The sequence below is a fragment of the Otolemur garnettii genome, unplaced genomic scaffold, assembly GCF_000181295.1.
Source record: "Otolemur garnettii isolate 467f Iridium unplaced genomic scaffold, OtoGar3 scaffold00077, whole genome shotgun sequence".
Lineage (NCBI taxonomy): Eukaryota > Metazoa > Chordata > Mammalia > Primates > Galagidae > Otolemur > Otolemur garnettii.
In genome coordinates, this window is record NW_003852472.1 from 8,602,403 (window position 1) to 8,613,647 (window position 11,245).

The window sequence follows — 11,245 nt, forward strand, 5'->3', positions numbered from 1 at the left end:
TAAATTTGTTAGTCGTAAGACTGTCATCTGAAGGTATCTAAAGACAGAATAAAGAGATGACATAAAGTTGTGGGGAAGGAAGGATGCTGATATAAACAAGAGAATCCCCGTGAAAGCCAAGGAATTTTAATGTTGAAATCAAATAGCCTATCAGTGAAGTGATATTAACATGGTTGTCTTGTTATAACTTGTAGTTTCAAAAATGAATACATACAGAGACATAAAGTAGAACTGTGGTTGCCAGGGGCTGGGGAAAGAGGAGAATGGAGAGTTATAGCTTAATGGGCACAGAGTTTCAGTTGGGGAAGATGAAAATGTTCCAGAGATAGATGACTACTGTGTAACAATGTACATGTACTTGGTGCCACTAGATGTACACTTAAAATTATTAAAATGGCAAATTTATATGTATCTTATCACAATAAAAAGATATTTAGGTCTGATTTGAAATAAATTCGACTAGTAATTCAGATTAACCCTTTCAGATTTTAGCACTTTCTAAAACAATATTTTGTAAAGATGTAATAAGTTTTAATTTGTTAAGAGAAAAACTGTAATTTCACTCTAATAGCAAATTTCTCTTAATCAGAGGGCTAATGTACAATACCTGTTTAATAAGTCCTCTAATGTAGCCAATGTTCAGCCTTTAGGTATCAAAGATATATATACCTTATCTAAACAAAGGTTTAAATGCAAAGTAGCCACCATTAGATTTAAAGAAAAAAGAAACTAGAAGTAAGATCACTAATAATTTTAGTGTTTATGTGGATTTGTCGTAATCAACTACAAGAACAAATGTCCCTCATAGGGAGAACCATACAAGAAATTGGGCAAAATACATTAAAGAACTGACCCCGAGGTTCTTGGTAAGATCCAGAGTTATCTGTGAAATGCAGTGGAAGACTTCTGATAATAATAATACATTCTACAAATAGAATTTTTCTAATTTAAAACTCTTTTCATCATAAAGTAGCAAGAAAGGAAACATGAAAAAACTATTCATGTTCCAAATTCTGTATCTAGTTTTCTTAGTCACTTTAAAAATCTCACTTACCCTTCTCGTGTTTTCCAGGATTTTAGGATCAGGTTTTCCGTAGTTGGGTGGGTTGGCATATGGGTCATAGCCAAGCTTGGCAAGCATGGGTGCAATCACTGCCATGTCTTGTAAAACGTCTGGAGGTATCTTCCCAACCCATTTTGATAGAGCTCCCACATTGACTGGCTTGATGACTTGGTCTGTAGATCTCTCCACTCTGAAAACAACATAACAGGAACAAATATTAAAAATTTTAAAAATAGTATTAAAAAACCACTACAATTATTTTTGATAGCTTATAAATTTTAATCATCTGATTTGTAAAGTGAGAAAGAGGGCAGATTTGACACTATTTACTAGATTTTAAAAAAATAATTTAAGTTTGATGGTGATTAGTGGCAACCTCAGAATTCTATAAATGGCAAAAAGGGTCAGCTGGAACATCTGCACAAAATGTGTTGACACTTTAAGTACAATATCCAGGGGAAACAACTCAACAAAGACTGCTTAGAAAAATTGCTAATTTCTTGAAATTCATTAAAAAAAAAGATGGACTTATGGATGACTAGAGGGATAAAGGAACAGATATGTGATAAAACAAATACGACAAATATTAATTGCAGAATCTACCTGGTGGGTATAATTCTTTCAATTCTTCTGTATGTTTGAACTTTTTCACAATAAAATGTTGCGGGCAAAATAGCTAACCACAAACCACTAATAATGCAAAATTTTCACTTGTTCTATTTTTCTGTTGACCTCCTACAAAACCTCTATTTTCTACAGAAGAAAAATAACTGTTGTTTATGATTTTCCATATTACAGCAGTCAATATTACTATCTTTTGTGTGTTCTATCTTTTGACCTGGAAATTTACTCTAAGCCTATAAGGACTATAGTCAGTATATTTAACTAAATAACTAATAACATTTTTGGTTAAAATATAACATGAAATGACATTTGGATTTAAATTGGATCTGAATTAGATTTTGGCCAAATGACCATATAACAGAAATGCTTAAGGAGAGTTTAATATCCTCATACATAAGAAGTCATTCAAACACAATGCGTAAAAAAAAGTCCTTTCTCTTTAAGTATATGACCTCTCACTGCAGGAATCACTATCTGATGAGGAGTCTCTGGAAGAGGCTCTGCTCCTCAAATAAGATGTGAAATAAGAAGTGAAAATAAGATGACTCTTCCCTGGAATTCTGTGAAGCCACCTGCTCCAGTTCTTCTTCCTACCTTAACAGCCACATTCTTTTTTCCCTCTTAAATATTTCTCCAGGACTCCACATAATCCACGGCTCCCTTTATTCTGCTGTATAGCTTCATCCCTAATGATCTTTGCTTGACATTTTTAACCTGTGTAAGACAGGTCCAGTTTATACTTACTGCCTCAGAGTTATTGTTATTAGGTCATCAAATATGAAATGTCTGATTTGGAATCAAAATTTATATCTCCAACAAACAATACAACTGATCAAAGTATGCACCTACAAGTCAACTATCAACACAGTTTTGCCATCTTAATGGTAGCTGGTTTATGGCAGCAGTAAAGAAGCCTGGAAAGCAAGTTGTGATGAGATTGCAAAAAGTATTTTCCACAACTTGTTGAGAACTGAATACTTTTCCTTGCAAGAAGCGGTCCAAAGCCTGGAAGTAGTAGTTAATTGGTGCAAGGTCTGGTAGATGACAAGTCTAGATTCCGTAGTTTGAACAGCATTGTTTGTGTGATGTGGTCAGGAGTTATCTTGCTAGAAGACTGGCCTATCTACATCGATCAGTCTCAGTTGCTTAATCCTCATCATTTTGTCCAATTGACTACAGTAGACATCTGCTGTAATCGATTGACTAGATTTCATGAAGCTGTGGTGGATAATACCAGCACTGGACCAAACAGACACAATTAGTGTTTTTTGATGAACATTTGGTTTGGGACTGTGTTTTGGCACTTCATCTTTATCCAGTCATTGTCCTAAACACTTGTGATTGTCAAAAAGAATCCGTTTTTCACCATCCATAACAATCTGGTGTAGAAATTGTTTGCCTCTGTAGAAAGAAAAGCAAGCTTCGAGATGTCTCTTCTGACACTCGTTTAATTTATGCCAAATCCATCTATCCAGCTTCCTTACCTTACCTATTTGTTTCAAATGGTCCAATATTGATGGACCAGTAATGTCAAACCTTGCTGCTAATTCATGCATAGGCTGAGACGGCTTTGCTTCCACTATAGCTTTTAGCTCATCAGTTATCCACCTGGGTCTCAGGTCACCCTGGTGGCTCATTTTCAAGATTAAAATCACCAGAATGGAACTTCTCAGACCATCAATGTATTGTGTGTGTTTGTTCATTAGTCATATCCTTCCCAAACCTTTCTTGGTATTTCAAGCTGCATGCACTACATTGGTTCTAAGACGGAATTCATACTCAACAATAACACAATTTTTTTTACTTATCCATGGTTTCACAAAAATTGCTTTTAAAAAAATGTTAAAGATAATCACAAGCCAAAATGTGCAATTGAAAGAATACGGATGTAGCTTCACAATAAAAGTAAAACAAAGAGCACCCAAGTGTACTGTGAGATAGCAACTGTCAAACTTATTCCTTAAGGAAATTGGACATTTCATACTTAATAACCTAATAATAGCATCTCCTATTCGCTATAAGTGTTCAGGTGTGTATGATAAATTACGCCTGCCCTACTCATAAGTCCTATGTGCATCTCAATATTAAGATGGCCCCAAACTACACCCATCAGCTTCTGCTCAAAATCTACTCTTCATGTAGATCCCGTCTTGATAAATGGCACCACCTCCTATTCATGAGGCAAAGCTAGGGAAATGGGATGGGACAGGGAGGAAGCAAAATTGCTTCCAAGTTATCCAGTTCTACAGGCTTTATCTTTGAGTAGGACAATCTCTCTTCCATTCCTACTACCACTACCTTAGTTCACATCACCATCAGTTCTCACTCCTATTACCACAAAAGCTTCCCTAATTTCCCTGCATTTATATAGCTGGGTTCCTTGTGCAACTATCTATCATTCCATGTATGAACTCGAAAGAGCCAATCCCACAAGATGAATGTTGAGAGGCTAATTTGGCTTGCATTTAAAATAGAGCCAAATGGCCATTTGCTGATTGGAGGTCACACACAGTACTCCTGAGTTCTGAGAAAACCTATAGTCTGCTTAACTTTGGGACTTTGGGACTGGCATAGCTGACTGTTATTATTATTATTATTGGTGATTTTATAATTTTATTTGATGTGTCTGACAATCACCAGTTAGTTCTCATCCACGTTGATTGTCTGTAGATTTTTGAAAGTGGTAACAGGTACATAGGTAACCAAAGTAAAGAGCTTGTTTGGTGAATCTTCATCTTCATTGCGTTTTCTAGATAACCGCACACGGAAACGGTATGGGACATTCCTTATGCCTTTGGCCCAGACAGCTTTGCTAAGCCTGGTATCAATGCGCACATCTGGAGTTCCCATCTCTTTCATGGCAAATTTCCGGATCTCTTTGAGTGCCCAAGGGGCACGCTTCTGGAAGCCCATTCCATGGATGCGCTTGTGAATATTGATAGTGTATTCTCGAGTCACCACCTCATTGATGGCAGACCGGCCCTTCTTCTCGGAAGTCATACTGCAGGGCCCAAGTTGGAAAGAAAGAGCGCGAGAGATTGTGGGGTAACTGTTATTATTTACATCACCTGAACCAACCAATAAGCCGTGGCCTGCATCAACTAATCAGAATTCAGCTGCACCAACCAATCATACCTAAGCAAGTTTGAATCCTTCATTTGTATAAAGGAACCTGAGCAGGAACTTTGTCTATAAAAGCTAAACCCTCCCTATGTTCTTGGGAATGCATCTTTGCCAGTTTGCAAAGTATTCACTAGAATACACTCTTTCCTCTAAATGCCTTTTCAGAGAACTTCTGTTCACACACAAGACTATAAGGAGCATCTATGTTTTAATTAATCTCATTATCACCAGCACCTACCACATTAACATATACTAGGTGCTCAATAAATGTTTACAAAGTGAATCACTAAAGCTTTCCCGAGAGGAAAACTATATATTAGCTTATGCAAGCAGCTAAAGAGAAGTCAAATATTGTACCTACATGGACATCACATCTAATTGACATGTAAGTTGATACAACTAGAGAACATCCAAGTGCTAATAAGCTGCATATTTACTGGAGGTGCGCTAGGAATTTCAGAGAATGGGACTCATATTTAAAGAAATAAAACCTCCAGGAAAAAAGGGTTGCAGAAAACAAAGAATAACATTTTCCATTCATTCCATGTCAGGTATTTTGCATATATTTTTCATCCTTAAAACAATCTTAAGAGAAAGATACTTTCGTTTTTCTTTCTTTCCTTTTTTTTTTTGTTGGCCCGGCATCAGCTATGTCACAGCAACCTCAAACACCTGGGTTCAAGCGATCCTCCTGCCTCAGCCTCCCACGTAGCTGTGACTATAGGTGCCCACCACCAGACCTGGCTCATTTTTCTAATTGAGACAGTGTCTCACTCTTGCTCAGGCTGGTCTTAAACTTTGGAGCTCAATCACTTCTCCGGCCTTGGCCTCCCAGAATGCTAGGATTACAGGTGTGAGCCACTGTGCCTGGCCAACACAGGTTAAGAGATTTGTCCATGGTCACACAATTTGGAAGTGATAGAGCCAGGATTTGAACCTATGTCTAGTTGTCTGAAAAAGATCCAGATTTTCCCAGCATCTCTTACTGCTATCTTATTGACCACCATTCTGTGCTTCTGTGAAAACTTTGGCTTCCTGCTCTACACCGTATAAACAAGCTGGTTTACCAGATAAAAACAAACAAATGCACCACAAAAACAATAGGTATATACAGTGCTGTGTCGGTGATGTTTAACAACCTCCTCTCCAAAGGCATGATCTGTAGCATTTACTAATGTCCATGGTGTAAATATTACTATCACGTCTAATTTTAAGCTATCAACACAACCTAACTGACTGCAGAATTGGGAAGAGAGGAGCAAAGCAGGTTCTCTGAGCTGGAGTAAGCCAATTCCAGCAGACCACGGAATATCGACAGGACCACAGCCTATTATTCCAAATTCTGAAATCCAAAAAGCTCCAAAATAAACACTTTCCTTTACTCATTTGGCAGCAAAACCTGACATGAAAAGGAATCTATTTATAGTCTTTATTCCATTCAACATAAATAATTATGCTCCTTCATATAGAAATATCATGTATTCAATTACAGTGTGGTGATCCAGAACAGAGGATGTAACGTGTCATATACACCACATTACCTTTCTAAAATTCAAAAAAATTCTAACTTCTGCAACAAGTTTTTTCTTAAGCCTTGGGGTCACACATAGAGTTTTATCTGTCATGACTGGGAATTTGGCTTTAACTTGAAAATAATGAGGAACAATGAAAGGTTTTAATAATAGAACTGATATGAAAAAATTATAATTAATATTCAATGCTGATAACTATAAGAAGAGTAGATTGAAGGACGGAGCAGCTGGGGTTAAGAAAAACAGTAAACATACTTGGCTATATATTGGAAGAATTAAGAAATGATTAAGGCTTCAACTAGATCAAATAAAATAGAGGTAAAACACTATCTTAAGGAAATGTAGGGTGTACGTGTGTGTGTGATCTCAGGTGATGTCTTCCTCAAAGACAGACCACATTGACATTCACATTCATGAGAGAACCTGGAATGTTTAGAAAATGGCAAGTTAGCACAGCAGCTAGGGTGGGGAGGGGAGGGGGGGAAAGAACCAATAATGTTTACTTTGTGTTGCACTTATATAACTGGCTCCATGAAAAAATTAAAAGGAAAAAAGAAACTTTTTACAGTTCTCTTGAGTTTGAAGTTCCTGGCCAGTCAAGACTTGCCTACCAGAACTTTGTTAAATTTCTGTTTCACTGTTTTTGAGTTGTTTTTCAGAAATGGTGTAACCTCCTTATGTCCATGAAATAGTGACAAGGCCTTACACCACCTGTTTGTTCAGAGAAAACAAGATGAATAGCACTCCACCACAGATCTTCCCCAAGGACCTACTTCCCTACATCCTGCCTGCACACAGACCAAAGGGTGACCAATCTTAACCCCCAGCTCATTGTACTATTAAAATCTTTGCCCTGGGAGGGACTTCTCTGCCATTTTTTTAAAGCCATGCAATGTATGTGCCAATAAGATTTCTCATTGTACTTGTGTTCCCTGGACTCTGCCCCAACATGTAATGATGCTCATTCATTTCATATATTCATTTTACCTCTAGAAAAGCCCCTGATCTCATCAGTCAGGAAGGTAGATTTGAGCCAATCCTCCTACTTCCAGTTGACGTCCTCTGCAGTAAATTTCCTTTCTTCCTTGACATCCTTATCTCAGTAATTGGCTTTCTGCGCAGCCACCAAGCCAGCCTAGGGATCCCCCCTTTGCAGGTTCAGTGACACTTATACCCCATTCAAAAAAGACATCCTTGTCAGCATTCTGGGTTTGTCAATACACCTTTTCTCTCTTCCCATATTGGGTTACCTTTTTCTAAGACAGAGCAAAGTCTAGCTTTGTAGACTAAGAAAAGTCTGATCCTCAGAAATTAGGGATAATGACCACTAACAGGTAGAGACATAGTTTCAAAAACATTTTCAAGAACAGGGATAGACAAACTGTGGTCCCAATCTAGCCTACTGCCTGTTTTATAAATGAAGTTTTATAAGAACATAGCCATGGCCATTTGTTTTCTGCACTGTGTGTGGCTGCTTTTGTTCTATAACAGCAGAGTTCAATGCTGCAAAAGAAACTATACCACCAGGAATGCTAAAATTATCTGGCCCTTTACAGAAAAAGGGTGCCAACCTTTGTTCAGAAAGATAGTTTAAATTATGGGGAAATGGTCCTGATATAGACAGCCTGATCCTTTTTTCCTAAACAGTAACTGTAGTCTGGTTGGAGCTCATCCAATCTCTTTTACTCATTCAGTTTCTTTAAAAATTAACCCTTAGGCCCAAAGTATACTAGGATATGAACTAGTTATCATTCTAGTACCCTCTAGTTCACTGGAACCTCAAAACATATTACCTAAGAGACTGGCATATTTCAATACCCACAGCTCGTGCACAGCAAGGCAAGATATCTGTGACTCAGCAAGTTCTTCCCCTGTATCCAGGCTCCTTTTCCTCTGTAGCATTCATAGTGACAGCTCCTCCTCCTCAAGGAATGGGTCAATGCCAAAGTCTTGAATGACTGAGTGAATATAATCCTGCAAAACACTCATCTTAAGCATGGCTCATCGTGAGTCCCAGTTAAACACTACAGCCAGACTGACTGCCAAACCACGAGTCTGAATTATGATACACAGCAACTACTACAGGAAACCAAATTCTCCTGATTAAATTATCAGGGCTGGAATAGACATGCAAAGAGGAATGAGTGGAAGAGTATATAATCCAAATGGAAAAAAGCTCCAAGACATTGGCTCTATAATATTTTTTTGTCTCTCCCCACACAAGATTATAGGATCCATGAGGAAAGGAATTTTTGTCTCTTTTATTCACTTGCCCTCCTACTGTTTTCTCCTCAAATAGCACCTAACCAATGACTCTTTCCCTGACAAATCCTATATCCCAGCTATTCGCAAATCCCTTTGCCCCTATTTCCTGCTTTATTTCTTATTTCAAAGCACTTATTACTATCCGACACACTAGACATTTAACTTGTCTTCTCCCCATGGGATGGCTCCCAAAGTTTTGTCTGTTTTCTTACCCGTTGTAACCCAGCACCAAGAACATTAGGCTTGTAATAGGTACTCAGTAAAACATGCTGAGTGAACAAATAAATAGCACTTAACATATTTAAGTAGATTTTAAAATTCCTTAAGACTTTATTATGAATGACAACTGAATTTTACCAAGAGACTTTTCAGCACTGAATGACCTTATCATAAGTTTTTCTCTAATTTACTGATATAGAAAATTATGTTGATTGAGAGATTTTTCTAATAGTGAACTATTTTTTCACTGTTGAAATAAAAAGTGTTTGGTCATACAGCTTATCCATCTTTGGTTCACTGCTGAATTCCATTTGCTAGTATTTTATAATTGTAAAACTATATGCCTAAGAAAATTGATCAGAAATTTTCTTTTGTGTAATTTAATGTGTACATTGATGCCTTTATGGGGTACAATGTGCTGATTTTATATACAATTAGGAATGCTTACATGAAACTAGTTAATATAGGCTTCACCTCATTTACTTAATTATTGGGTTATATCATTAAATCATGGTTTCATGAAATGAATAGGGAGTTTTCTATCTTTTTCTATGATCTAAAACAGTTTAAGTAGCCTTGGACTCATCTGTTCTCTAATAGTTAGAAATGATTCAATTGTGAATCACGTATTCAGTTTTAAATGGTTTTTCTCACCTTTTAATATCTTTGCTGCTAATCAACCTACTGAAGTTTTCCATCTATCTTGAAAAATCAGCTATTGTCTCTAGACTAATGGTTCTCAACCTTCCTAATGCTGCGACCCTTTAATACAGTTCCTATGGGTCGCAACCCACAGGTTGAGAACTGCTGCTCTAGACCGTCAAATCCATTACAAATGTACTTTCCTGTAGTATCTTCCTAATATTCTCTTTGTAATTCATTTAAATTTCTTTTGTATCTCCTCTCTCATCCTTCATAATATATATTTGCTGTTTTTTGTCTTCATCAATACTCCAATGACCTTTTTACTGATCATTTCAAAGAACCCGCTTTGGTTTTTATTTATCCTTTCTCTCTTTTTGGATTTTATTAATTTCAGCTTTTATCTGTATTGACTTTATGGCCCAATATCCTGACTCCTTTGTCTGAGATATCATTCCACTTTCCTAAAATCTCTTAAAATATGGACCTATTTCTTATTCTATTCTTTGCCACTGATCAAGACAAATCAACCTTGACTTACAGGTAAGGAGATTTTATTATTAAAGTGCCAAAGAAGGTCTCATTAAAATATGTAATAGGGGCATCAATAGCAGCATCAAACTGGAGGTTCCAGAGGCACATATAGCTGAAGGCTAAACTATCACTTAGTTTTAAAAGTAGCCACCTATTCTAAGCTCGTTGCTGTATGTATAATATGTGTATGTATGATGTGTTTCTGCCACACACCCCCAGTAAATTTTTCATAGGGGCAGGAATTTTTCTTGTTTCCTGCTGTATCTCAAGTGCCTAGATTGGTTCTGGGCACATACTATGAGCTCAACAAACATTTACTGAGTAAATGAATAAACTGCAGAAATCTGTTTCTGATTCTTCAGATAAAGCCAGCATTTCTAGGCTTAGATTAATAGTTAGCACAAGGTCAAGAAAACAATAAAAACCTACTTTGTTTACCCTTTGTCTCCCCTATGTCCTGGTCATGTCTCAGTCCTCATTCTTCAGTTTTGGGATAAAAGCTCTGCTGTGGTTTTGTCTCTGGTTGTTTTACTTTCTCTGTGCAGCAACATCTTGGTGTTTGGCCAGCCCTGCATTCTTTGCAAGAACAAATCTGATTTCTTTTTTATGGCTTAGTAGTGGTTGCGAAAACACTGGCATTTCATTTCTCCTAAGTCCCCTTACTAACGCCATCCTGCTTCTGTCCATCAGGATGAAATTACAAAAACAATTTGGTTAAATGTTGCTAATAATTATCCTACACTCCTTCTGGACTTCAAGAATAACATATGTGGCCAAATATTTAAATACTAGCTAAAATGTAATAGGGTAATAAACAGATTCATCATTAGACCTTACTTTCATGTTTTCATCTCAAAGGGGAATTGTTTAACATGTTTATCCTTAATTAAGGCTTTTAGCAATTATAAATAATGAAACTATAGTTGGATTTCCTTCCATGATTGAATTTTATAATGTCATATATCCTGATTTGTTCAAAATTGGCAAAGCAATCAAATTATCTTTCATAATATGGAGTACACATAACATTTTCTGAAGTGTCTAACTCAAAATTTTAAGTATATACCCATGTAAGCACTACCCAGATGAAGCCAGAGAACATTTCCAGCACCCCAACATTCTCCTTTGTGTCACCTCCCAATCATAACCTTTATTCACACAAGATTGGTTTTATCTATACTTTGAAATTCAAATAAGTAGAAACCTACAATACATCCTTGTTTGCATCTGGCTTTTTTTTTTT

The 11,245-nt window shown here is 36.8% G+C and overlaps 1 protein-coding gene and 1 pseudogene across 1 annotated transcript in view; both read right to left on the reverse strand.

The window, feature by feature from the left end:
- TPST1 (tyrosylprotein sulfotransferase 1) overlaps positions 1-11,245 on the reverse strand; it is a 121,045-nt gene that overhangs the window by 48,499 nt on the left and 61,301 nt on the right. Inside the window, exon 3 of the mRNA XM_003794216.3 lies at positions 1,055-1,253. Within this exon, the coding sequence (XP_003794264.1) occupies positions 1,055-1,253 (199 nt within the window). The remainder of the gene's footprint in view (positions 1-1,054; positions 1,254-11,245) is intronic.
- On the reverse strand, positions 4,328-4,853 carry LOC105887378 (annotated as a pseudogene).